The sequence below is a fragment of the Vespa mandarinia genome, chromosome 2 (assembly GCF_050613455.1).
Source record: "Vespa mandarinia isolate Hongniang chromosome 2, ASM5061345v1, whole genome shotgun sequence".
Taxonomy (NCBI): domain Eukaryota; kingdom Metazoa; phylum Arthropoda; class Insecta; order Hymenoptera; family Vespidae; genus Vespa; species Vespa mandarinia.
In genome coordinates, this window is record NC_140811.1 from 11,025,378 (window position 1) to 11,053,278 (window position 27,901).

The 27,901-nt window shown below is 28.9% G+C and overlaps 7 protein-coding genes across 10 annotated transcripts; 2 read left to right on the forward strand and 5 right to left on the reverse strand.

The window, feature by feature from the left end:
* Positions 1 to 74: 74 nt before the first annotated feature.
* Positions 75 to 3,583, reverse strand: LOC118444562 (heat shock 70 kDa protein cognate 4). Of its 2 annotated transcripts, XM_085655400.1 has the most exons (5): positions 3,304 to 3,583; positions 2,752 to 2,831; positions 2,440 to 2,660; positions 681 to 1,925; positions 75 to 556 (listed from the first exon to the last, which is right to left on the reverse strand). In XM_085655400.1, the coding sequence occupies exons 3-5, from the start codon at positions 2,642 to 2,644 to the stop codon at positions 75 to 77; spliced, it is 1,932 nt and encodes a 643-aa protein (XP_085511526.1). In that variant the 5' UTR covers positions 2,645 to 2,660; positions 2,752 to 2,831; positions 3,304 to 3,583. The 2 variants fall into 2 exon arrangements, with proteins under 2 accessions (XP_085511526.1, XP_035728851.2); XM_035872958.2 differs by lacking the exon at positions 2,752 to 2,831.
* Mlh1 (DNA mismatch repair ATPase Mlh1) lies at positions 3,567 to 8,042 on the forward strand. 2 transcript variants are annotated; one of them, XM_035872656.2, is made up of 10 exons: positions 3,567 to 3,625; positions 4,476 to 4,735; positions 4,804 to 4,867; positions 4,927 to 5,126; positions 5,215 to 5,443; positions 5,537 to 5,738; positions 5,816 to 7,031; positions 7,117 to 7,180; positions 7,282 to 7,480; positions 7,547 to 8,042. In XM_035872656.2, exons 2-10 carry the CDS (start codon positions 4,623 to 4,625, stop codon positions 7,837 to 7,839), a joined length of 2,580 nt encoding a protein of 859 aa, XP_035728549.2. In that variant the 5' UTR covers positions 3,567 to 3,625; positions 4,476 to 4,622; the 3' UTR covers positions 7,840 to 8,042. The 2 variants fall into 2 exon arrangements, with proteins under 2 accessions (XP_035728549.2, XP_085511522.1); XM_085655396.1 differs by lacking the exon at positions 3,567 to 3,625 and adding an exon at positions 3,756 to 3,914.
* A 148-nt stretch (positions 8,043 to 8,190) lies between these two features.
* On the reverse strand, positions 8,191 to 9,763 carry Roe1 (grpE protein homolog, mitochondrial Roe1). The gene is made up of 4 exons (XM_035873729.2): positions 9,665 to 9,763; positions 8,817 to 9,243; positions 8,653 to 8,736; positions 8,191 to 8,541 (listed from the first exon to the last, which is right to left on the reverse strand). Exons 1-4 carry the CDS (start codon positions 9,751 to 9,753, stop codon positions 8,434 to 8,436), a joined length of 708 nt encoding a protein of 235 aa, XP_035729622.1. The 5' UTR covers positions 9,754 to 9,763; the 3' UTR covers positions 8,191 to 8,433.
* Positions 9,764 to 10,940: 1,177 nt separating this feature from the next.
* Dhx15 (DEAH-box helicase 15) lies at positions 10,941 to 15,460 on the reverse strand. 2 transcript variants are annotated; one of them, XM_035872693.2, is made up of 10 exons: positions 15,312 to 15,450; positions 14,948 to 15,189; positions 14,483 to 14,835; positions 13,705 to 14,399; positions 13,398 to 13,628; positions 13,091 to 13,310; positions 12,741 to 12,863; positions 12,465 to 12,655; positions 12,226 to 12,388; positions 10,941 to 12,142 (listed from the first exon to the last, which is right to left on the reverse strand). In XM_035872693.2, the coding sequence occupies exons 3-10, from the start codon at positions 14,676 to 14,678 to the stop codon at positions 12,015 to 12,017; spliced, it is 1,947 nt and encodes a 648-aa protein (XP_035728586.2). In that variant the 5' UTR covers positions 14,679 to 14,835; positions 14,948 to 15,189; positions 15,312 to 15,450; the 3' UTR covers positions 10,941 to 12,014. The 2 variants fall into 2 exon arrangements, with proteins under 2 accessions (XP_035728586.2, XP_085521129.1); XM_085665003.1 differs by lacking the exon at positions 14,948 to 15,189 and having other exon boundaries at positions 10,942 to 12,142; positions 15,312 to 15,460.
* A 524-nt stretch (positions 15,461 to 15,984) lies between these two features.
* MED28 (mediator complex subunit 28) lies at positions 15,985 to 20,216 on the forward strand. Its single transcript, XM_035873600.2, has 4 exons — positions 15,985 to 16,555; positions 16,738 to 17,089; positions 17,149 to 17,333; positions 19,312 to 20,216. Exons 1-4 carry the CDS (start codon positions 16,496 to 16,498, stop codon positions 19,531 to 19,533), a joined length of 819 nt encoding a protein of 272 aa, XP_035729493.1. The 5' UTR covers positions 15,985 to 16,495; the 3' UTR covers positions 19,534 to 20,216.
* A 257-nt stretch (positions 20,217 to 20,473) lies between these two features.
* LOC118444475 (cytosol aminopeptidase-like) lies at positions 20,474 to 27,784 on the reverse strand. Its single transcript, XM_035872785.2, has 8 exons — positions 27,511 to 27,784; positions 27,049 to 27,161; positions 22,461 to 22,624; positions 22,175 to 22,349; positions 21,767 to 22,091; positions 21,433 to 21,701; positions 21,179 to 21,357; positions 20,474 to 21,083 (listed from the first exon to the last, which is right to left on the reverse strand). The coding sequence occupies exons 1-8, from the start codon at positions 27,592 to 27,594 to the stop codon at positions 20,848 to 20,850; spliced, it is 1,545 nt and encodes a 514-aa protein (XP_035728678.1). The 5' UTR covers positions 27,595 to 27,784; the 3' UTR covers positions 20,474 to 20,847.
* On the reverse strand, positions 22,568 to 27,161 carry LOC146873213 (E3 ubiquitin-protein ligase COP1-like). Its single transcript, XM_035872776.2, has 2 exons — positions 27,049 to 27,161; positions 22,568 to 26,465 (listed from the first exon to the last, which is right to left on the reverse strand). Exon 2 carries the CDS (start codon positions 26,431 to 26,433, stop codon positions 24,379 to 24,381), a length of 2,055 nt encoding a protein of 684 aa, XP_035728669.1. The 5' UTR covers positions 26,434 to 26,465; positions 27,049 to 27,161; the 3' UTR covers positions 22,568 to 24,378.
* Positions 27,785 to 27,901: the final 117 nt, after the last annotated feature.

A 27,901-nucleotide genomic window follows, 5' to 3' on the forward strand; every position in this document is an offset into this window, starting at 1 on the left:
CAAAGAGTTAAGGAGAAATAAATAAATTATAAAAGACATAATAAAAAAAAATGCTCGATATAATGAAATGATTTTTAATCAACTTCTTCAATGGTGGGTCCACCACCAGCGCCACCGCCGGCACCAGTAGCAGGTCTGCTAGGAAACCCACCAGCAGCACCGCCAGCATCTTGATACAATTTAGTAACTATGGGATTGCAAACTGACTCCAACTCCTTTTGCTTATCCAGGAATTCCTCCTTCTCTGCTAGCTGATTACTATCCATCCAAGAGATGATCTCGTTACACTTGTTAAGAATCTTCTGCTTGTCTGAAGCATCTATCTTATCCTTCACCTTCTCATCCTCCATCGTACTCTTCATGTTGAAGCAATAAGATTCGAGAGCATTCTTAGCACTGATTCTATCTCGTTGTTGTTCGTCTTCATTCCGATATCTCTCAGCTTCATTTACCATCCTTTCGATATCTTCCTTTGACAAGCGGCCCTTATCGTTGGTAATCGTGATTTTATTCTCTTTTCCAGTCGACTTTTCAATCGCAGAAACATTCAAGATGCCTGAAAAATTAAATAAAAAACATATATTAAATAGCATACATGATAAAGAACGTATAACATGTATAAGATTATTATTGATTGACTATTTGATTTAAATTGTTCAAGCAAACCTTCTCAAACGTACCATTGGCATCAATGTCGAAAGTAACTTCGATCTGTGGCACACCTCTCGGTGCTGGCGGAATTCCCGTAAGTTCAAACTTTCCTAAGATATTGTTGTCTTTGGTCATAGCTCTCTCTCCTTCATAAACTTGGATAAGTACACCTGGCTGATTGTCCGAATAAGTGGTGAACGTTTGAGTTTGTTTCGTAGGAATCGTAGTGTTTCTCTTAATCAAAGTCGTCATAACACCGCCAGCGGTTTCGATACCAAGGGACAACGGCGTAACATCGAGTAGCAGCAGATCTTGAACCTCCTCGGACTTATCACCGTGCAAAATAGCGGCCTGTACAGCGGCTCCATAAGCCACAGCCTCATCAGGATTAATAGATTTGTTCAATTCCTTGCCATTAAAGAAATCTTGCAAGAGTTTCTGAATCTTCGGTATTCTGGTAGATCCACCGACTAAGACGATGCTATGCACCTGTGACTTGTCCATTTTCGCGTCCCTTAAAGCCTTCTCTACCGGTTCTAGAGTGCTTCTAAAGAGATCGGCACATAGTTCCTCAAATCTAGCTCGAGTGATAGAAGTATAAAAATCGATACCCTCAAATAATGAGTCGATTTCAATGCTAGCTTGCGTCGATGAGCTAAGGGTCCTCTTTGCTCTCTCACAAGCCGTTCTCAAGCGTCTAACAGCTCTCTTATTGCTACTCAAGTCTTTCTTGTACTTTCGCTTAAATTCCTGGACAAAATGATTGACCATACGATTGTCAAAGTCCTCGCCACCAAGGTGAGTATCGCCAGCCGTCGATTTCACTTCAAAAATACCGTCTTCGATCGTCAAAATGGAAACATCGAAAGTACCACCACCAAGATCGAAAATCAGCACATTCTTCTCGCCTGACGTCTTTTTGTCAAGACCATAGGCTATGGCGGCAGCGGTTGGCTCGTTAATAATACGCAAAACATTCAGACCAGCTATTGCACCGGCATCCTTTGTTGCCTGTCGCTGAGAATCATTAAAATAAGCCGGCACAGTGATAACGGCGTTGGTAACAGTCTTTCCGAGATAAGCCTCTGCCGTTTCTTTCATCTTCGTCAGAACCATCGAAGACACTTCTTCTGGAAAGAAAGTTTTCACTTCGCCCTTGTATGTAACCTGAATTTTCGGTTTACCTCCATCATTCACCACAATGAAAGGCCAATGTTTCATGTCACTCTGTACCGTTGAATCATCGAAACGGCGACCAATCAATCGTTTCGCATCTTAAAAAAGATTAATAATTAAAAATGATAAAATATTATTCCAAAAAAATTATGCTGCGAACAAGGTAAAATGTTGTCTTTAACGTTATATTTTTTCTCCAGAAACATTAAAAATGCATGCTGAGTTTCTCTATGAATTATAATAATGATACTATATGTCGCAAAACGAATGAATACTACGCTAATCTTGGGTCATCACGTGCTCACAACACAACATAGTGTGTTGCATTTATACTATTACACGAGGTCGTTAACGTGAGCATGAGACAAATAAAGAAAATCAAAACGTATTTAATACGTTTGGTACAATTATTATCATCGATAATTAAGTTGATTAAATTTTCATTTACTTTGTAATATCTATGCAATCATTAATTAAAAAATGAAAATCACATCGATTTTTTGAAACGTGAGAAAACTTATCTTTGCTCATCATAATCGAAAAATTTATAACAAAACCAAGATGTAACTGTTAATTCATTTCAACTTATTTAATGACAACACAAATACGTACCAAAAATTGTGTTACTTGGATTCATAGCAACTTGATTTTTTGCCGCATCTCCGATCAATCGTTCAGTATCGGTGAAGGCTACATAACTTGGCGTAGTCCGATTTCCTTGATCATTGGCAATAATTTCAACTTTTCCATGTTGAAAAACACCTACGCAGGAATACGTAGTACCCAAATCGATTCCAACCGCCGGAGCCTTTGACATGATTCACACTTTGTCTCTGTCGAAAGACAAATAAAAATATATTATATCATATCGTTTTCATATATTCCCGCGGACAGTTAAGAATAACCTGTTTTTCGTCAACTAACTCTTATACTGATTTACGTAGATACGCTTCGAGCATCAACTTGAGTCGAAGTTTCTCGAATCTCGTTCTACTTTACGAGAACTGAAAATAACACTTTCAATTTAGATATGATTATGTAATGTTTCATTTTTCTTTTGTTTTTTTTCTTTTTTTTTTTTTAATAAGGCTTACGATCGAATCAAATTTTATCTTATATCTCTTTTTATGTCCAAATATACGTTGTACGATATCACCTAGAATGAAATTTTAAACATAGTCGACCAAATAGGATTTATCGATCTCCGTAATGACCATCTCATTCAAAGCTCATTATAAGTATTGAATATAAAAGGAAGAACATATTCTATTTCATCTTCATCCTTTCCTTACTTAAATCTCACAAAACAAAGAAGACAAAAAAGAAAGTAGACAATTTCGATCAAATTTGAATGATAAAACATTTATGATAAAAAGTTGATCCAACAAAAATTGTCCAAATACCCAACTTTTTTGAAATTTAAAATAAAGCAAGAAGGAAAGGGATAGAAAACGAAAACGAATAAAATGTACTTACTCTTTGTACTTCTTTTTTGATAATAAAAATGATAATCTGTAAATTGTCGCGAATATTTAGACAACGTTTGTCACTCGTAGCTGCAAGACTTCTGTAACTTTTCCGCACGGGGAAGTTTTAATAGACTGAATCGCCCGCTTCGAGAAGTTTCTTCGACCAACCAATCCTAATGTCCATTTCGATGATCTTGGCTCGCCATTGGTGGTCAGGTTTTGGCATGCATATAAGGGTATATATGTATATATATATATAGCTTATAATTGCGTTTGTACTTGAAGCAAGAAAAGGGATGAAAGTACTGGGACGCGTTATATCGTACATCGTTCGTAGCTATAATTAACACCGCAAAAAACATTTCTCTTTATACTGCGCCAAATATTTCTTCTGATCTAAATATCAACTTTTCCGTAATGATCGGACATCGTATTACTTATTTAATATTAAAATTAAAGAATTTATATAACAATTATAATATTCTTTTTATTTCCTTTGAATTTTTTTAGTTATTTATACATTGTAAGGCATTCTTGAATAGAAATAAATATGTGTTGTGTTGTTACATGCATGAACGTTCATGACGTTTCTAGTACGATATACAACGAAATTTCTATGTATAATCTGAAACTATATTAAGAAATGCAAATTTAACACACAATTATATATATATATATATATATATATATATATATATATATATATATATATAATTATTCACGATAAAAATAAAGATAACCTATATGTAAAATATGAAATTTCTATATGAAATTTCGTAGGCGTAAATTATCAAAGTTATGTATCAAATAACTACATTTCTTAAAATACCATAGATAATCATCAAAGATGTATTGGCTGTTAAAAATTTTTTCAATCGATACATTATATGGTGCGAACATAAATTATCTATATAAAAATCAATCACGATATGTTTTTTCAATCTATGACCATAGTATTTGAATATATAACTATGAAATAAAAATAAATTTAGCCAATTTCATGAAATTTCTTAAATTTAAAATAAACTTCGAATATAATATTTCAAATATAAATATTTTGCATTTTATATACACACACACGACACACACATTTATACATACAATATAACAATGTTGAAAGTAACTAATGAGCAAAAAAACTTTTATTACATATTCCGATTGGCATTTGATAAATAAAAGGCACATTAGTGCTGCTCCATGAAGCTTGGTATAGTTCGTATGAATCTGGCGGGAACGAAGAACATTTCAAGTCAACTCGCCGTATATAACCTTCGAAAATTTTTGTTGTAAAAGTTTATTTGGATAGTTTTATTTATTTTTATAAAAATGAATTTACCTGCCAAAATTAAGAAATTAGATGAAGTTGTAGTAAATAGAATCGCAGCTGGTGAAATAATTCAGAGACCAGCAAATGCATTAAAGGAATTAATAGAAAACAGGTAATATCACTTTAATATTGTAAATTCCTTGCATTTCTATTATCATTATATGTATTTTTATATCGTAGCTTAGATGCTAAAGCCACAAATATACAGATAATAGTGAAAGAAGGAGGATTGAAATTATTACAGGTATTTATACTAATTTATCGAGCATACTAAAATGATATTAACAAGTATATGCATTACAGATTCAAGATAATGGTACAGGTATTAAGAAAGATGACATGGAAATTGTATGTGAAAGATTTACTACTAGTAAATTACAAAATTTTGAAGATCTCAAAGCAATATCAACATTTGGATTTCGTGGAGAAGCTTTAGCAAGTATTAGTCATATTGCTCTTCTAACTATAACAACTAAAACATCTGATGAAAAATGTGCATACAGGTATTATATTTTACTTATAATGATAAATGAAGAGAAATGAAAGAATAGTTATTATTATACTTGGAATATACTTGAATTAATATTTTAGAGCAACATATATCGACAGTAAATTGAAAGAACCACCAAAACCATGTGCTGGTAATCAAGGTACAACAATAACTATTGAAAACTTGTTTTATAATGTTGCAACTAGACGAAAAGCATTGTCCAATGTATCCGAAGAATTTACTAAAATTACAGATGTGGTAATAAAATATGCTATACATAATCCCAAAGTTGGATTTATATTAAAAAAACATGGAGAGACAACACCACAAGTAAAATAATCATTCAAAATTATTTTAATTTAAAAATATTTAAAATAGCATTTATATTTCATTATATATCTAAATTTATTGTACTATTATAAGGTTCGAACAACACATAATTCTACTAAAATGAATAATATAAGAATTTTATATGGAAATCCAGTGGCAAGAGAGTTATTAGAGATTGAGCTTCAAGATGAAAGTTATCAATTTAAAATGCATGCTCTAATAACAAATCCGAATTACACAAGTAAACGGATGATATTTTTATTATTTATTAATAACCGTCTTGTAGAATCTACTCGTAAGTATATTATAAACATAATTTAAGAAGTTTATATAAAATTTCTATCCTATTAATATAGATGTTATTCATTGCAGCAATTAAAAAAATGTTAGAGGAGACATATACAGTATATCTTCCAAAAAAGACTCATCCATTTTGTTACATATCCTTGGAGATTAATTCAAATAATGTTGATGTTAATGTACATCCAACAAAACATGAAGTTAGATTTCTTCATGAAGACTCTATAATTGAAAAAATAAAATTGGCTTTGGATGAAAAGTTAGCTGGTGATAGTGCTTCAAGAACCTTTTACTTGCAAGCACGCTTACCAAAAGTAGACGTCACTGAGGAAACTTTGAAAGAAGTACTACCTGAATTTGAGAAGGAGAATTCAGGAAAACAAAAGAAAATACATCAAAGAGATTTAATCAGAACTGATTCTTCTGATCAAAAGCTTGATAAGTTTAATTTTACTATAAATACTGCTATGAAAATAGGTAGAAATAATAGTTCTGAACAAACGACAGAATCAAATCTTCAAACTGAAAAAGTGTTTGAATTAAAAATGCCAAATGATACTAAAAATAATGTTGTTACAGATAATATTTCTGTAAATGTACAAAAGATAGATATAACAAACAAAAATACATTTCTCAAACAAAATAGTGAATTACATGAAAAGTATTTACAAAATAATGAATCTGGACATTTAAATACCATTACAAACCAATCAACACAACCCATTTTATCAGAAGCAATTGCATCTACATCAAATAATAGTGTTATTACTACTAATAATATTAATCTGAATACTTACCGAGAAGTTTTACTAATGTCAGAAGCTGATTCAGATGATTCATGTAATGAAAAACAATACGAAATAAATAAATGTAATGATTCAATTGCAAAAAATGCACGTAAAAGAGTATATCAATATTTCGGTAATAAGAATATTGAAGATTTGGAAAGAGAACTGCCACAAATAAAACCAATTATTAATATACAAGAACAAAATAATGATAATAAAATGGAACAATGTACTATAGATAATATTGATTGCATATCTCAACCAAATGTTACTAAAGAAAATAAATCAATACAGGAATTCAAATCTTATTCTGTAAACAATTTTAGAAGAGAAGTAAAATTAACTAGTGTGTTAAAATTGAGAAAACAAGTAGAAGATAACTGTCACCAAGGATTAAGAGAAATTTTATCAAATTTAATATTTGTTGGATGTATTGATGAAGTATCTACATTAATACAAAGTGGTGTAAATTTATATATATGCAATACCAAAAAATTAGCGTAAGTCTAATTTTCTGATACATATCTGATATCTTTCCTGTATATAATTAAAACTAAAAAATCAATTTTTGTTCTATATACTTAGAGAGGAACTATTCTATGAAATTATGCTGTATGACTTTGCTAATTATGGTATCATAAAGTTCTCAGTAAGTTGCATGTAAAATAAGTTCTCTATTAAAAACAATATCTTAATATTAGAATATTTATGATTCTTTATTACTTTTTACTATTTTTTATTTATTTTTAGGATCCAATATCTTTATATGATTTAGCCATCTTAGGATTAGAAACTGAAGAAGCAGGATGGACGGAAGAAGATGGTTCGAAAGAAGAACTAGCTACGAACGTGAAAGAATTATTATTAGAAAAAGCAGATATGATGAAAGAATATTTTTCTATAGTCATAGATAAAAAAGGAAATTTAAAATCATTACCAATATTATTAGGTAATAATGATATATTGTTAATTATTGTTTTACGATATTATATGAAAATAATATATTTATTTTCAGATAAGTACTTTCCATTTGAGGGAGGCTTACCAATATATATTTTGCGCTTATCAACAGAGGTTGATTGGACTACCGAACAGCCATGTTTCCAAAATATTTGCAGAGAAACAGCAAAATACTTCAGTGAAATGAATCCTGTTCATAATACACATGACTGGAAATATGTTACAGAACATATTTTATATCCAGCAATTAAAGAAAGTTTATTACCTCCAAAACATTTTGCTCATGACTCAACTATATTGCAAATAGCCAGTTTACCTAATTTATACAAAGTATTTGAAAGATGTTAAGTAATAAATTTTTTCATACCATATTTTTACCTGTGATATTAGCAGTTACATATATATTATCACATATGGAAATCGTATTTCTATTACTTACGTAGAATTTATAGTATTTTTATAATTATTGGTACTTATTCATTGATATTTATTTTTTATAATTAAAATAGAACCGATAAAATATATATTAAATAGAAATGTTACACTTTTCACCGCTAATAATCTTCTACTGATCATATAAAATATTTAAATATATTTGTTTATACTGATTAATAAGTAAAAATTCATTTACATTTAAAAAAATATCAACAGATTTGTGAAAATGTTAAGTATTATTTTGCAATGCTGTAATGTAAACAAAATTAGAATTATTTCATAATGAAACATACATTGTATAACACTCTATTAATAAATAAAAAATATTGTTTATCAGTTGTCATAAACTCGACATATTTTTAATGACCTCATTTGTTGTGTAAATCTATTAAATGTCTTCTATCTTAAATTACTGTAATATTATGTCATTCCATTTTATATCACTTAAAAAATTATCATGTTTATATAATCTATCATATTATAGAATTTATTTTAAGTATATAAAAGTTATCCTTTTGCTACACCAACCAATGCTGGTCTAACTATCCGTTCATGTAGTTTATATCCAATCTTCGATACAACTACAACTGTTCCTGGTTCCTTTCCTTCTACTTCCTAAAAAGATATAACAGGTCATTTATACATTATTTATTTAAACATTGATAGAATATCTATTATATACTATATTATATGTTATATATATAATATTTACTTAAAATTGCTTACTTGTTGAAATAATGCTTCATGTTGGTTTGGATCAAATTTTTCATTGATAGGATTTAAGGATACTAAACCATGCTTCTTAAAAACCTGTTATCAATATATTACTGTAACTATTTGCATTATGTAATCTATATTATAATAGATTGTATTTACTAATTATACATTACCTTATGTAGTTGTGCTTCAGTCATTATTAGACCTTCATAAAGCGTTTTTAAATGCGGATTCTTATCTGTTAATTCACTCTTAGGCACACTTTCAGTAGCTTTTCCTAACACATCTGCTACATCTAGAAGATCTTTACAGAAACCTTGAATACCAAAAAGCTTGGCATCCTCAATTTGCTTGGTCAACCGAACTCTAAGATTCTCCCCATCAGCTAATGCTCTCTTATATTTATCTTCTAAAGTATTTTTTACTTCTTTAAGCTCCACTATTTCTTTGATGAGAAGTTCCATTTCTCCTTTTAACTTTTTTTCAGTCGCTGTTGGTTCTTGCAATGGTGTTTGTGCACCTCCCTCATTCTTTTTTTCTTCAGTTACTGTACTGTATCCTTGCTTTTGCCAAGGAAAAATGCGAGATGTTCGAGACAACCTAGAATTAAAATAATTTTTTTCATAAAATAAAATAGCAAATTAATGTAAATATATTAATGTAAACAAAATAGCAAAATAATGTAAATATGCAAAAAGAGCTGCTAAAGTTTCCACTGACTACAATTTTTTCACAGGTATTAATACTTCATGCATACTCACACACCATATAGTGATCAAACAAATAATCAAACTAATTTATACATTTCATACACGGTATTAATTGTATTGTTTAATTTTTTATTACAAAAATCAGTAAAATTAAACTATTAAAATAAAATAGTAAGCAATAATCAACTAATAAGAATAGATTATCTAATAGTTAACCTTACATACATCACAAATATCATTGAAAAGAACTAACAATAAAAGGAATCGAACTTGATTGGTCATATTTATGATGCACTGTTCTAAATATTTACCTGAGCAATGAATTTTTATTCATTTGATATACGATATCTGTTGTAAAACGGGCAAATTTCATTGCTACCGGTATCGTGATCGATGCCATGATTTTCAGAAGATTTTAACGAAAGTGTATACTGAATGATGAAATACTACGAGTCTTGTGCTTTAACAGTGGTTCTCATTTTTTTAAATCACAATTCCGAAATAATATATATTCTTATTACTATACGCTTAAAAAAATTAGTCAATAAATTTAATAAATTAATTTCAATATCTGTTTACAATTTGATATATCCAATTTGATAATTTTTACTATAATATTCTTCTTATAATAAAAATCTAAAGTAATGATTTTCACGAGAATTTAATTAAACAAAAGCCAAATATATAATCGTGTTATTTTATTGGAATGAAGTGGTACAATATAATAAAACAGCATTTGTGAGAATAAAGGCGGTTACTGCAATACCTTATTAATTTTGCAATATTATTATTGTTTATTTAAAAAATGAAATAATTATATTCCAGTGTAGCAAGACAATTATTACTAACAGTGAGACCTTAATTTTGTAATCAAAATCTATGTTCACAAAATAAATTTAAACACTATACATATATATACATATATATAATATGTATATATATACATATATATACATATATATAATATGTATATATATACATATATATACATATACATATATATATATATACATATATATATATATACATATATATATATGTATATATATACATATATGTATATATATACATGTTATATATATACATATATATACACATATATATATATACATATATATACACATATATATATACATATATATACATATGTATACACATATTATATATATATATATATATATGTACTACATCGTATATATATATTCTTTGTACTGTGTAATGCATACTAGATAAATATAATCTCGTATTTTTTATGATTCAGCTATGCTGAATTAAAAAAGTAAGGACATGTGAAATTCTTTTACTTCGTTAACAAATCTAATTGAATCAATAAAATCTAACATTTTAATTTCTAATATCGAAATTGTATTATAAAGGCATTTGTCAATTACTTATAATCTACGAGATGAAAAGAATTTTTACCTTCTATTAATTAACTGATCATAACTACAATCATAACTTATTATAATTAGAAAATTTGGATCCTAAATTTCCATAGCATACATCATACATTTTTCTATTTATACTTTTTCTACTAAGATTAATCAAAAATATTGATAATAAATATAATATTTTTATTAATTATAATTATTAAGATGTATGTCATGTATGAAAAAATTTAAATTATATAATTCATGAATCTTTATATTGAAAATTATTTCTTTACAAAATAACAGCAACTTGTAATTTTCATTATACTAATACTCATAAATTAGAACAATTTGATTTTTTTTTAATCAGAGCTAACTTTTATATTAAGTTATAAAGTTATCTCCTCTCATTCTTTTTTGTTGATAATTTGTAATTATAAGTTGGGTCCCCCTTTGTGTAATATAACTATCACATTTATTGTAGTTCCTCTAAATGTCTCACTGCTTTTCGAGTAACGTTGTCTGTCACCCTGTAACATATTTCATAACTAAACCATAGCAGCGTAGCCGTGCACGAGATAGACAGTACTTGTGCATAATACAGCAACCGTACATTTCAACATAGAAAAATTAAATAAATACATTGTATGAGAAAAGGGAAAGGGATTGATACGTTACGATGAATTAATATCCAAAGCCTACACATATCGTAGGTAAAAAGTGAGACGAAGACAAGATAGAAATTCTCTGGCTACAGGCTACAAAAATGGTTTTTTAATTACGTAAGTAACCGTTCACTTATTCTGTGTTTGGTGTATTCCTTTAACATTTAATACAAAAATTAATCTATTTGTCCTAGCATGACATTCGAAATGTGTAAATGTCTTCCAACAAATTCTACTGGTAAAATCACTTAACCACTAGATTTTATTAAATGTACATAAATAATCATTTATCATTCAATTGTGTCTTAATTGCGATCCACGTCAATAGATTGTTACTTTCCATTTCTTTCCTATTTTAAGCTGCGGATATTTTATTTGTTATAGCATCCAAGCTTCCGTTTTTTTATGAAGTCGCAATGTTCTTGATTTCTATTTTTGCATCTCATTTTATAAGATGAAATTGAAGAGAAAGGAACTTTACTTTTAAGTCACATTTTCTAATCAGTAATGTGACATATTTAGATTTTGATATTCCAATCAATTACATGTCCTTCTCTATCATAAATTTGATCGAAAATTTTCAGCCACGTTATGTGATATTTAAATATATCTAACATGTATAGAGGTTAGAATCCTTCCTGATATTGTTTTGAATCCAGTTTGGCTTGAATAACTTCTAATTGTCTCTTTGCTTCACATTGAGGAAAGTTTTGTAGATCATAATATTGTGGTGCTATCTTTAGTAACCAGTCAGCTAAAAATATAAATTTTATTTATTGTAAATATTTATCGCAAAATAAATTGTATTTTGTATATTTCATATAGGAGCATTCTTACGTTTAATATCAGTAACTGTTCTAATATAATTTTTGGTTGTGAGTACAAACTCATTATAAATCACCCATTCTGGCTTGTGATCCAAACAAGTGCTTGGGTGTAATTGTACAATTTGATTATCCTTAATTGTTAAGTAATGGCCTGTTCTTTCTAAATGAGCCACCTAGTTTCAAAGAATGGATACAGACTATTATAACTGTGATTAGTATCTATAGTAATGTAATGTAGTGCATTAATACCTGCATGAAGAAACCATTCACAAGAGCTTTCCTTATATTTATATAATAATCTTTTGACGTGAAGTCAGTAGAAGTGCGTTTCAAAGCAAACCTATCCATTATTCTACTTAATTGTTGTCTGACATTATCTCCACTTTTTAAAGATCGATAATTAACAAAATTGTCGTAACACCATTGTGGATCTTCCAAATCTAATATAATTTTTAGGAACAATATTTAGTTAAAAATATCTTGCAAAAATGCAACAGAAAAAAAATAAAATAAAAATTTACTTACTTTGTTTGAAAGCATGGTAAACATTGAGTAATGTTAAATGATCACCATCGATGTGAGCAAATCTCATTTTTGCATCATCTGCTGCCTTCTTTGATTCATTTGGCCTCACAAAACACTGTGGGACTAATACAACGTCATTCATCAATACACTACCATGCTAACTTACCACGACTTTGACTCTAATTCTTTTCTTACTATTATAAATTCGTTTAATTACATCTAAAATAATTTCTTAACGCTTACTCGTAGTAAAAAAAATCATATAAATAGTAAATTTTATACATATTAAATTCTCTTTTTAATTGCTAACTAATAATATTAATATATTTCTAATTGTTATAAAACTTTACCTGAAAGCATAGCAGTAATGCTAAGTATCTCATTACTACAATTGTGATTACAAGAAGCAATTAACATTTTGGCTAATTGTGGGTCCAAAGGAAATTCTGCCATTACAGCTCCAAGATCTGTTAAATTTCCATCATCATCAAGAGCTGCTAAATAATTGAGAAGTTCCAGTGCTCTCATTAAAGTTTCAGGTGCAGGTGGGTCCATAAAATCAAAATGTACCTATGATAATAAATATAAGAACATATTAAATATTTATTATTTTATTATACTTTCATTTAAATATTTTTATATTATAATAAAAAATACCAGATCATCAATTCCCAACTTCTTTAATTGCAATACAACACTACCAAGATTTGATCGCAGAATCTCTGGATAAGTATTATCTTGCATTTCATTTTTATATGCCTTTTCTGTGTACAGCCTAAAACATTTGCCTGGACGAGTACGACCTGCACGACCAGCACGTTGTTGTGCAGAAGCTTTACTAATTGGTGATACAAGAAGTGACTCTACACGAATCCTGGGGTTATAGACCTATCAAAACATGTCCACTAATCAATCAATGTATCTCGGTAAATAATAAACGAAAATTATTGGTAATAAAATTTACCTTCTGTTTGGCAAACCCAGGATCAATCACAAAGACTACACCATCTATTGTTAATGATGTTTCTGCTATGTTAGTTGATACTACAACTTTTCGACCAATAGCACCATTGGGTTTGTTTGGAGGAGCAGGTTCAAAAATTCTTTGTTGAAGATTTGGAGGTAATGTTGAATATAGTGGAATACACTTAAGTTCACCAACTTCGGGACCTAAATTATCCATTTCTCTTTTGATTCTTTTACAAGCTTCTTCAATCTCTTCTTGTCCAGTTAAAAACAAAAGTAGATCTCCACTCACTTCTTCACACACATGTATTTGAATAACTGTTCTAATAGCAGCTTCTAAATAATCTCTTTCTGGTTCTGGCGTATAAAAAATTTCAACTGGATGTGTTCTACCAGGTACATTCATGAGTGGCGCATTATCAAAATACTGTTGAAATTTTCCAGCATCTAAAGTTGCACTCATAATTACAAGCTTTAAATCTGGTCTTTGCTTTATCACTTCTTTTAAAACACCCATAAGTAAATCAGTAGCTAAAGTTCTTTCATGAGCTTCATCAAGTAAAATTACTTGATATGCTTCAAGCATAGGATCAGACATGCCTTCACGTAGAAGCATACCATCTGTCATATACTTCAACATAGTTTTTGGAGAACTACAGTCTTCAAAACGAATACTATATCCAACTTCTTGACCTGTTTAAAATAAATACTATTAAATATTTGGATATGAAAATTCATATAAAGTATAAATTAAAGAATATTTAATTAAACTTTACCTAAACAAACATCCATTTCTTCTGAGACTCTCTGTGCAACAGACATTGCTGCTACTCTTCTTGGTGAAGTACATGCTACACCCTTGGTTCCTATACATCTTGAATACTCCACACACCATTGTGGTATCTGTGTAGTTTTTCCTGATCCTGTTTCTCCTACAAGCACTATGCATTGATGATTTGCTAAAAGCCTCATGAAATCAACACGATATTCGAACACAGGTAGTGTTATCCTCTTTTTATAAAATTCATGGTAGCGTGGTGTATAAGGAAGTCCATTATATGGATTAATTTGAACTTGATTTTTTGGGTCAGTAGGAGCTGCAGGCACATTATTAGATGTTGATCCAATTCTAAAAACAATAGTAACTTTTTTATATTTCCAAAAGTATAAATAACTTAAAATAATTATACATGTATGTAGATTGAATGCATAACATCATTGCAATAAGACACATTACTAACAATCTATTATGATTGTCTTTGTATCTTCTTCGATTTTATAACTAGTATATTGACATCGGCTGCACGCGGTAATCGTGCAAAATAAACTTGGTTGAGAACCACTACAAATGAGTAGAGCAAACAATCGACGACATAGAATACTTTTTCTGTTACATTCTAAGATATTGTAGTAAAATTAATTCTCTTCTTTCATTTTTCATATAAATGATAATTTTTAACACAGACGAAAATACAATCTAAAACTGTTAAAACACATATGTAACATAGCACTATGTATCCAAAAAATGAGTAACAATGCACATGGCAAAATCCACCATTAAATTTTTTCTTCTTTAAAAATTAAATCAACATTTGTATTACTTACGTTCTTCGTTTAACATAGGGATCGACAACATCAATCCTACGTTTCGACATAATTCTTGTCTCCTCGCAGGCAAGCAACAGCAGAAACTGTTTACCTGAAATCGTTTCCGAGGCGTCACAAAATGGCAAGCCAACAGGCCAAAGCCAAACCTGAAACCGTGACTGTAGATGTACACCGTGAACTTAGACGAAAGGAAATACGACGCTTGCGCAGTTATCTAAATTTTAATTTCTAGAATTTTGCACGTTACATTTAAAGATTTATGAATATATAAATATGCAAATATTTTATATAAATAATTTTTATAAATTTAATTAGAACATTATACACATATCTTTCAGGTGAGAATGAAAAGATAGGTATACTAAAAGCTTACCTACATATATATCTATGATAAAAAGCTCATACTTCGTATGCAACACATATACTTTTAGTTCAGTTTTCATAATACTTAGAATTAAAAAAAACTAATGACAATACAAATATGAGCGATAACGATATCTAGCGCACCATGTATATATATATATATATATATATATATATATATATGTATGTATGTATGTATGTATGTATGTATGTTATACGAACAGATTTTCGAGTTTTAAAAGTTGATTAAAATCAAAAAAGTAAAAAATTTATCACTAGGTAGCGCTTCGATCAGTGAAGTTGAAGCTACTAAATGAATCAGCTCAGTCTCCAGTTTTTCTTTAACCTAAGTGCCTAAGCCGGGTTAGATAACGTTGCTGTAATTATGAACTTTATTAGCAGCCAGGTTTGCTCATATTATATCTATTATAAACGTATATTTTGTGCAAACAATTCTAAGTTGTATTAAACAATAATAACTTAGGTGGCATTATCACATAAGATTTCTGTGATAAAAAGATTTAATGTTTTATTAAATCTCTAATTTCTGGTCTTTTCTAATATGCAAAATAAAGTAAATATTATTTAATTAGACGATTTTAATATGTTATAAAAGTTCATTAAGTCAACTTCAATATTTTTGACTTAAAACGAATTTAGCAGTTCTTGGTTATGAATTTAAAATTAGAGCAACTGCACAATCAACTTCAATTTTTATATTTACCAGCTCATAAATATAACTGCTGGTTATTGAGAAAAAGGAGTAATACAATTTTTAAACATTATATAGAAAGTATTATATATGAATAGCAATCAAAATGGCAACACCAACCAATGGTAATGGTAACCTAGTTGACGAGTTTGAAGAAGCGTTTCAGGTAAATTCTTTGATGTTGTAGTAAAAGTAATTTATTTTCTATTACATTTTATTGTTCTACTCATATTATTGAAAGTATAAATAAATCTTCATTTATATTTTTGTATATTTTGAATATTTATTAAAATTTTTGTCTTCTTAATTGCTTACAGTAAAGTTTTTAATAAAACTTTTAACTTATAGCAATGTTTAAGTATATTAACAAAGGATGAAGGATCAAGTAGCAGTGGAATGGGTATAAGCAGTGGTTTAACAATAGACAAAGAAGAAGCTCGTTGTGAAGTAGACCAAGTCACTTTAAGATTTACAGATTTGGCTAGACAAATGGAAGCTTTCTTTTTACAAAAAAGATTTCTATTATCAGCATTAAAACCAGAATTGGTAGTAAAAGAAGACATCTCTGATTTAAGGCTGGAATTAGCACGAAAAGAAGATTTAATTAAAAGACATTACGATAAGATTGCAGTTTGGCAAAATTTATTATCAGATTTACAAGGATGGGCTAAATCTCCTGCACAAGGACCTGCACCTAATGGTAAATAATATGCTTTCGCATTTTATTTAGATTTATATAACAGTTTATTTGATTCGTAGGATTACCAAATGGAACTCAAGGTGGTCAGAATCAACAAACTGGAAATGGCAGTGGAGGATCCACTATGCAGCAACAACAGCAATTATTACAACATCAGCAACAATTACAACAACAGCAACAACAACAACAGCAATTACATCTACAGCAACATCAAATGCAACAACAGCAACTTCATCAACAACAGGTACTTAAGTAATACCGTTAAACCTAAAGTCATAAATCCTGTTTTATAGCAGGTAGTAAAAATCATAGGCATTAGAAAAATTATTCCATAACATTAATTAATATAAAATTTACATTTGATCAACCAACAAATATAGTATACTTCTAATTATTTGGATTAATAATGGGAAGGGGTCTGAAATATAATGTATTCATATAAATGAGTACTAATTTAGTTGAAAAGTTCTTAAGATTGTTAATGGTAAAAATGCATCTTACAATCTCATTTGCATTATAAGATTGTACTCAATGTAGTATTTTCATTTTTACTATAACAGCATATTTATTATCTTCAATTAAGTTTTTATATCATTTCTTACAATTTAAATATAGGTGCACATGTGAACAGAAATATATGTCCAATCATGCATGTATACGTATGTGTAAAAAAGTACATATGTATAAAAAAAATAGTTGTTAAGTAAATTATTTTGATTGGAATACTCATGAAGATATTAGAATCTATTTTGTTTATTTTAATGTATAGACTACATAGGACAATATATAGAATGGTCCTGATGTAGAACAAAAAATTTATATTATTGTTGTATGTAATCAGTGCCTTATACAATTCCTATTTATAGAAGTGTAATATATAATGCAAAAGATTTAAAGTGCTTTTATAATTAACTGCGATATAAAAATACAAAAATATGAACTCTATATAAAGAAAGTATCACTGTTGTAAAATGGTGCCAAACAACTAATATAAAAATATGTACAAATGTTTAGCCAAAACTAACATAATAAAACTGATAAAGGCAATAATAAAATATAAGATTATGCATAGGGTATGGCTGCTTACATTAACAGACTTAATAAGCTCTCAATTATATACCCTCACAAATTATTGTATATACAAATATCATTTGTAGATTTAAAAAAGAAACTCGTGCCACTCCACATATTTTGGTATAGATAAAAATATATACAGACAAACTCCTATTTTTTTACACTTTTTATCTCATGGTTAGTACATTTTCTTTGTCATTGTCGTTGTATTTATACATATACACGCGCGAATGTGCACATATGTGATACATACACACACACATACACTTATATACACGCAACAGAGAGAAAGAAAGAGAGAGAGAGAGAGACACACATGTGTGTGCGTGCGCGTGTATGTGTGATTTCAAATATTTTGTATATTTATAAGACTTCTCTATTTATAAGAAATTATTTCTTGCATGTAAACATGTATGCATTATGCATTTGCAAAATCGAGGATTATCAAACAAAATTTCAATGGTTATAAAGATAAGTTAAAAGTCTATTAAATGGGGTAGCATAAAGTTACATGTAAAGTTCCTGCTGCAAATGCTTTAAAATACATTATGTATGAATATACACAATTTTATATTTAGATAGTAGATGTAGTATGAAGTTGAAAAGAAAAGTTTGCATCTACCTAAATAATTGCAAACTGATATATATGTATATATATATATATGTATATATATATCAGTATATTATATATTATATATACTGATACATATACATATACATATATATATATATATATCTTATTTATGTTGTCTTTACATGCAAGTAGAAGTTTGCAGAATAAATCTCTGTTCATGCAAAACATTGTGCTTTCTTTCATTTTCCTTGCCTAAATATTGTCATTCCTGTATAATCCTATCAGTTTGGAACTACCATAAAAACCTATCTCAATGTTTATCTACATACTTATTTGTCTGTGCATATGCATGCATGTAGAGAAATTCAGTAGAAAATTGAAATTAGGAATATATTATGTATAAGAAAAAATTTCTTAAATGATAAAAATGTTGACCTGCAACAAAATTACCATTGTACCAAATTTGTATTATTTACAATTAAACCCTTCAAATAAGCTTAATACAAAATATTCAGTTATAACTTATAAAATAAAATCAATGAAACTTTTTTTCATGTATCAATTGGATTTTCAGGTGCAACAAGGTACAGGTCCTCCACCAACATCAAGTCTTCAAGGAGTCAGTGTCTCAGTTGGACAGCAAGGCATGTTCATGGCTCAGGGTGGAGTAGGAGTAACTGGTGGTAGACCTACAAGTTTTCCAGTTGGTGGTGTTGGAAGTAGTGCACTTCAAGGCCCATTGGCTTTCCTAGAAAAGACAACGAGCAACATAGGGATGCCTGAAAGGCGGAGTTGACGCGGAAGGGGGAGGGGCCGTGGTCGGAGTCGAGGAAGAGGTCGAGGAAGAGGACGAGGTGGAGGAGGAAGTTTACCGCCACCGCCGTCTCTTCTCGACCCATCGGACCCTTCGTCCTATGCTGCTGCTGCCGTAGTCGCAGCTGTTACGGCAGCGCCCCTTCCCTCACAACAGCAGCAGCCTCCACCATCGTGTACATGAGAATATTTCTAGCAATTAATTTTTATCACAAAGTTGTGTTAGACCTTTCCCTTCATATCTTGTATTATTTAGAATTTCATAACAATTAAAGTGATTTTTATTAACACTTTTGCAGCTTGTGGTACGGGTCTAGAATATTGTGTGTTGAAGTTACTTATGTACAGATTTATAGAATTAATAATTTATAAATATCAGGGTATCAACACACACAGCGAAGAAATAACATATTTTAACAGTACTAGTTTTATTGCTTTATTACGAATTAAAATTATCAATATACAAAGATTATTCTATGTACTTGTTCTATATTAAGTATAAAGTTTACAATGATTTATAAATTATATCAATTTGTATTGATCTTTAAAAACATAACAAATTAAAAAGAATTCAACGATGTTATTATAAAACAGAATAAATCATAAAGAGTTTCTAATTGCGTATAAAATTGACAAGTATTGTACATAAGGAAAGTTATACCATAGAAATGCGATGATATATATGAATTAATATCATTTTATTTTCTTTAATTTATAATTACTATTAACTAATAAAAGAATTTTTAAATATCGAAGATGTAAGAAGTTGTATGTATGTATGTACGTAACAGAAATAGTAAGCACATTTATTTAATTATAATCGCTATATATTGTTCATTTAATTCTACTGGTTACATTATTATGAACAAGTAGTTATTGTTTTATTATGCACACAAGTATATTACATTATCTTATTGATTTCTTACAAAGTCCATTATTTAGTTAAAAAATGTACTAAAAATAGTATACGATTTTTATTTAAAAATCTGTTTGATTAAAAAAAAAATGCTATTTCAAATAAAAAAAATTGAACATGCAATGATGTTAAAAATCTATAATTGTACTGTAAATGCATTCATCTTATAAAATGATATAAATACAACTTTCATAGGTATTCAATCATTAACAATAAGATATAAAATTGTGATTGTCAATTTTATACATGTTAATAGACCTCACTCAGTTTCATTTTTAATGTACATATTATATTGGATTATTTTTATATTATATCTTTTATGTATGTATATGCACGAGTATACAATATATAGAAAAGATAATCTTGCAATTGTAATTTAAATTAGGAAGTGCAAGAAATCAATTGTAAAAATTGAATAAGGGTACGAGTAGGACGCCCTGTCATTCCTGCCGGTATATATGGTAACTCATCATTTCCAGGACCCATTACTCCTGCAATATCTAAATGCATCCATGGAACATCATTTCCTGCAAATTCACGTAAGAAAGCTGCGGCAGTACAGGATCCGCCACCTTTACATTTTGCAACATTATTAACGTCTGCTGCTTTAACTTTTTCTGAAAAGTGTTAAGTAAATAAAGAATTCAGCAGAATAAAATATTCAGTTTCTATTATAGATGCTAAATAAATCTTTTAATATCAGATTTCTTACTTGTTACTTCATCTGTATAACATTGCCACAGTGGAAATCTCCACATCCTATCACCAGAAAACATGCCAGCTTGTTTTAAAGTTTCAAAAAGTTCAGCATTATTACTAAATACACCTGTAGCTGCACCAGCTAGCGTGATTCTCATAGCTCCTGTTAATGTTGCAATATCCAAAATAAATCTATAATAAATTTATTTATTAATAATTAATATACGCAATAATACAAATGCAATTTAAGCTAAGTATTAGAATTACTTCGGCTTGAATTCATGAGCATAACAAAGAGCATCTGCAAGTATAAGTCTCCCTTCCGCGTCCGTATTGTCTACTATAATGCTTTTTCCATTCATTGCGACAACAAGATCGCCAGGTTTTGTTGCGGATCCAGATGGTAAATTTTCCGTAAGTGGAACTAAACCAATAATGTTTACTTTTAATTTCAGCTCTGCAGCTGCTTTTATAGATGCTGCTACACATGCTGCTCCACTCATATCCGCGCGCATTTCATCCATATCAGAAGAAGGCTGAAGAATACTATTTTTTAATATTTTTTCATTTTTTATAGTTTTAGCATATTTAAATAACTTACCTTTATGCTAATTCCACCAGCATCAAAAGTAACACCTTTACCTACAAACGCTATTGGAGCCTCATTACTATCAGTACCTTTGTAATTAATTTCGAGAAATTTAGGTGGCTCACAACTACCACGTGATACACTTAAGAAAGAGCCCATCTTTTTTTGTTTTGCCCATTCTTTGTCATGAATCTTCACACTGATTTTTAATGTGTTTAGAGTCGAAAAGACTTCATTTGCAAATATTGTAGGTGTCATTAAATTAGCTGGTGTATCAGCAAGTTTTCGTGCCCAGTTTTGTGCTGAAGCCTTAATAATTCCTTTCTGCCACTCATTTCTGTCATTCATATGTACAAATGTTATCAATTTATATTATTATGCATAACTTGTAAATTAATTTTGTTAAGATGATTCACTCACTGGCCTTCTTCGCCAAAAAGAGAAACTTGTGGTAATGTTTCACGTTTTTGTTTATTTTTTAATCCTTGATAATACCATGTACAAAGACCAGCTCCTTCTGCTGCTGCTTCTGCATCTCCTAATGGTTCTAGTTTTATATCTTTTATTTCAAGAGCATTTAACGCACGACAGCCAGCTACAGAAAATAATAACTTTTATATGTATGAAATAATCTACATTCCAGATATTTAATTTATAAAAAATACGATAAATAATATCATGAACATAAAAAAATTTCAAATCATACCTGCTGCAGCTGCACGTACACTTTCTTTTCCTTCATGAATTTCTTCTAATACATTGATACCAAGATTTGATTTTCCCAAGCCAACTACTGCAACACCAGTATAATCCGTTTCGTCCAAACCCCAAAACACTCTAGCATGACCTTTTGGAATCTTTGGACCTGCTCTGTAGCAGTATAAGCAATTATTCACTATTAATATTTATACATATTCTAACAATGAAATGGTAGATAAGGATGATGAGCACATGCATTAAGTAAATTATATTACAGATCAATTGAGACACACACAGAATTTATATCTTTATTAATTACAATAAAATCTAGGCATTTTTGACATGAGTCATATGCTATATTATTTGCAATTTTAAAATATATTCTAAAAATATACTATTTTTTACATTATATGCCTTAGAATATAAGTTTTTATCATTACTCTACATATAACCACATTTATAATTATGCCTTCAAGATTAAACTATATAGTGATTTACAACAATATCGTTTCAATAAAATATTTTAATCTGCATTAAAATAAAAACGTTGAAACTAGACATCACAATTGGCTGTTTATGCTTTTTGTATACGACTTTCATTTTAGACCTATTTAAGAACCTGTTCTTAATGATACACAACATGATTTAATGACAGATTATACTTTATAGTAAACATTCATATATATAGTTTATATATATGTTTTTATATACATCTAGTAATACATATAATGATTTTGTCAGGGAATTTCATTTGAAATATTTTTAAAGTGAATCTAGAAAAAATGTTAAAATTTTTCATAATATATAATTTCTTGCAAAGACAATCTGATATATAGGAAATCTCATATTTATTTTAAACAAAATATATGATAATCCAGAATTAAATAGGAACTTAATATGAGAATAATATAGCCTAATTACTTTTATTAAAGTATACTAAAAAAGCTATTCCTTAAATGTAAAATGTACTTCAAGGAATTTGTGCAAATCATTTCTCTTTGTCTTATGATAAAATTTGGCACAAATTATATTTTTATACTTTTATATTTATTTGCTCATAAAAATTTATATATTCCAGTTATTTAGTTTATTATTTAAATTAGGCTACTTTAGTATATTAGATAATTGATATTAATAGTATATATTTATGTACTATGCATAATGTATATTAACATCAAATGTATATTGACATTAAATGCATCAATTACTTTTTTTATGAACTGCACATTAAGATTTTAAATAGAATCATTTGATAAACTTAATTTTCTAGGTACTCACTCTGTATACATGCCAACATGATTTTCACATGGGCATTATGCCTCTAAGTTATATTTGTAATTATGATTTTCAGTCACAGAAATTTTATAATACTTTTGTTAGAGATACAGAAATACTTAAATCAATGTTGATTCCATAACAATTGCCAAGAAAAAAGTTTTTTTAAATTCAATGTGTAAGAAGCATGTGTAAGTTACATTAACAATTTAATGTGACATTATAAGAAAGATATTTAAAAGTTATAACTTAGTATACACCAAAACACATTACTAGCACATTCCTAGCAACCATTTATGGTTAACATTCAGTCTATATTTTCAATTATACCTAAGGGTATTATATCCAGATGTAAATATTGTAAGTAACATTACCCATATTTTCAATTTGATCATAAAATAGAAAAAAGTATTTGTGCTGTCAATATTCAAAACATACCTCTCTGAACTAGATAGCCTTTAATAATAAAAATTTTTATAATAGGAAGCTTTCTTTCAACCTGTAGTAAGTTATAATATTTAGAATAATTTTCCTGCCTCGTTGTTTATATGTGAGCATAAATTAGGTCATATCGAAAATACATCAGCACAAATTCTGAACATTTTTATTAATCTTATTGCATAACTTCCACATTAATGTACTAATTAAAATCAAACAAATTCTAATATTTTGATAATTCCTTGAGAATTTGCAGCTACTACAACATTGGACATTTGTCTCCAACAAACTGCAGAGACAAATTCATTCAAATCTTCTTCTTTTCGATTTTGAATTTCTAATATACTACGCACAGCATCAAACTTATATGAGAATAATTGTTTTGTTAGTCCTTTATAATACACATAAAGTGCATTGTTCTCTGAACCACAAGCTACATAATCACCATCTGTGGCAAGCCCCACAAAGTTTTTTTCATTAACATGTCCAATAAAAGATCTTAGGCAGTGGGGATTATTGATATTCCACATTTTGAGTTGTGAATCAGTACTTGCTGATACAATCTCTTCCTTATTAATAAATTTAACATAAGATACAGCTTTACGATGTCCCTTGAAAATGCGCAAAGCTTCTTTCATATTACGTAAATCGTAGTAATGAACACAATGATCAGCAGATCCAAATGCTAAGTGACACGAACTACAAGGATTAAATTTTACACAACAAACATTAGCTTTCGCTTCTAATGATGCAACAGAATGATCTGTATTCAAAGACCATAATTTAACTCTTGCATCATCTGATCCAGATGCTATAAGTCTAGTATCAACATCATTAAAATCTACAGACCAGCATCTTTTTTCATGCTCTTGAAAAGTTTTAGTTCTATGACCTGTTGCAGCATCCCACACTGTTACAGTTCCTTCATAGTCTGATGAGGCTAACATTCCTTTATGAAAAGAATTCCATGAAACACATGAAATTTTAGAACTAGAAACCATTTCTATACTAGGATAATGAATGTCAACTGTATCATGTATTACAGCTCCATAATCAAATACTTTAATTCGTTTAGTGACACCAGCTATCGCAAAGAATTCATTATCCTTATCAAATTCTATGCTTGAAACAATTGTAGAATTGTTAAAAATATCAGAAGAATAATTTAATGTAGCTAATGGTCGTAATGTATTATATCTGGAAAATTTTACCAGATTTTCCCGAAAAATATCAAGGCCAGAACTTGTACTATGACTTACATCTGTTTGACTTTGAGGTTTATGTCCAAGTAATAGTTCCTTAGCTCGTAAATGAAAGTAACATTGTACAAAATCATCAAAATGGCCGTGCATTCTTTTTCTACGAATAGCTAAGGTTGAACTACTTCCATATTCAATTTGTTTTTGATTACCAGACGGGTTTGCGAATGTTTCATTTCCCACTACTCTTTCATTAGGTTTTACCATATTTGAATCAATTATATCTATAAGACCAATCATTTCCCGTCTGATAGCAGATACTTGTGCTGTATCATTTTCACTTGATTTTTTCAAATCTTCTACACGTGGACATTTATTTTGAACATCTCTTAGAATATTTTCAACTTCTTCCATATCTCGTTTAATTAAAGCCATCTCTTTTTGTAACTGATTTCTTTGCTCTTCTTTTTGTTGTAATAAATGTCTTAAAAATTCATGTAGAAGTTTATTTTGTATAGCACATGTTTCAGCTTCAAGTAAATGCTTTCTTTGTGTCAATACTTCTAACATTACATTTACATCAGGCAAAGTTAAATGAGCACTTTCTACAGCAACTATATCTCTTAAACCATCACGCGAAAGTACAGATAATTCTGTTCCTACAACTCTATTTTTTCCATCTCCTACATACGAAGAGCCTAATTCTGAAAGGCCCTTGATTCTCGCTTTATATTTTGTTACTAATTCATTTAATAAAAAATTAGGAAAGATATCCTGCTGACTTAAAGCAAGACTACATTTGGGACATCTGCTATTAGCTTCTAAGGACTTCACAATGCAATGATAACAGAAAGTGTGACCACAACGAGTGATATGTGCTTCATCAATTAATTCGAAACAAATTGGGCATTGATAATCATTATTTCTGTCTTCGAGCGAACTGCCAATTCCAAGTAAAATATTGCTGGAATGGAAGTGATGCTTCGCATTTCTACTAGATTCCCCTATACCTCTACTGCTTCCTGCCCCACTATCACTTCCTAAATTACCATCCCCATTAGACGACATTACTCTTGCATCATTGCTCAGCCTAGTCTTTCCTGAAACAATCAAAATAATGCTATTGAGCTCTAAAAATAAAAATAATTTACTCTATATTGAAAGTTGTATTAAAAAAATACTTTTTATAAAATTTGTCATACAAAAGAAGGAAAGAATTTTTATATCTTAAGAATACAGCTCGAGCAGCATTATAACAATTGTTTCAGGCTGGAAATGTGAAGAATATATGTAAATATATTTATACTAAATATATCAAATATATATAAGTGAAAGATCAGATGCAAGATTATACAATCTGTAGAAAATGGTTTATATTCATTGTTTTCTCATAGTAGAATACTTAGTGTACCTTATAAAACAACATATATTTTCATTTATATATATATAAAAAAGAAAAAACTATAAGAAACAAATTAATGAAGCAGTTTAATGTTAAAAGAAAGCATATATCGTAGAATTAGATAACCATATGTATAAAAAAGGATACGTACATTTTTAAATATACTACAAAGAAAATAAATGAATCAATAAAATAAATTAATTGAATGAATTATTATATTAAAAATAATTGACATATATGTTATTAAAAATATAAGGCACAATAAAAAATTTTAAACTTACAAGCAAATATGTTTTAGTAGTTTCCCCTGAACTCGTTCATTGTATTTAGCTGCTGCAGGAGTTAGTGTAAAACTTTCATCATCTGCCTCGTATACTCCAAGCACCAAACCTTTCTATAGAAAAATAAAACATTACAATTATATAAATACATAAAATCGTTTATGTAATTAAGTTTCATAGCTAAATCAACATAATTATTTGAATTTTGATAAAGATAAGAAATTTTTATGCCACTTAAATATACCTTATTTAAGAGATAAATAATATGCTATTACTTTCTTATTTGTAATATAATTAATTTTATAATTATGCTAATAAATAAAAACGTGTAGATAAAATAAGCATGTTCTGCTTTAACAATCTATGCTTCAATGAACTAGCACGCAAAAAACACTAGCTAGACAATTTCTTAAAATAATTGTAAAACATTTTTTTAACAACAGAAATGACTTTTATAATCACCTTCATTGTTGAATAAGTTTTGAAAAACAGTAACTGCGTCTTTGTGTACCGTAGACCCTTACCCCTGATAAGAGACAACGCCATAATTTGTTCAAGAGAACATTATGAATACGCATTATATATATATGTATATATGTATATATCTATACTGTGATTCTTCTGAGATAAGTTTATCGCGTCTACGTTCGTTGCTCAGTTAATATGAATTAGAATAAGATAACACTTCCGTTTCTTCCGATGCTTTATAGTTCTTTCTCAATTTGCTTAGTTTTTTATAAAAGAAATTTCATTTAGTAATTTTATTGTGAACCAATGAAAAATTACGAAAGATGGAAGAACTTTGTTACTCAGTCGATAATTTCAATGGGTAAAATAGATTCATAGATCTATT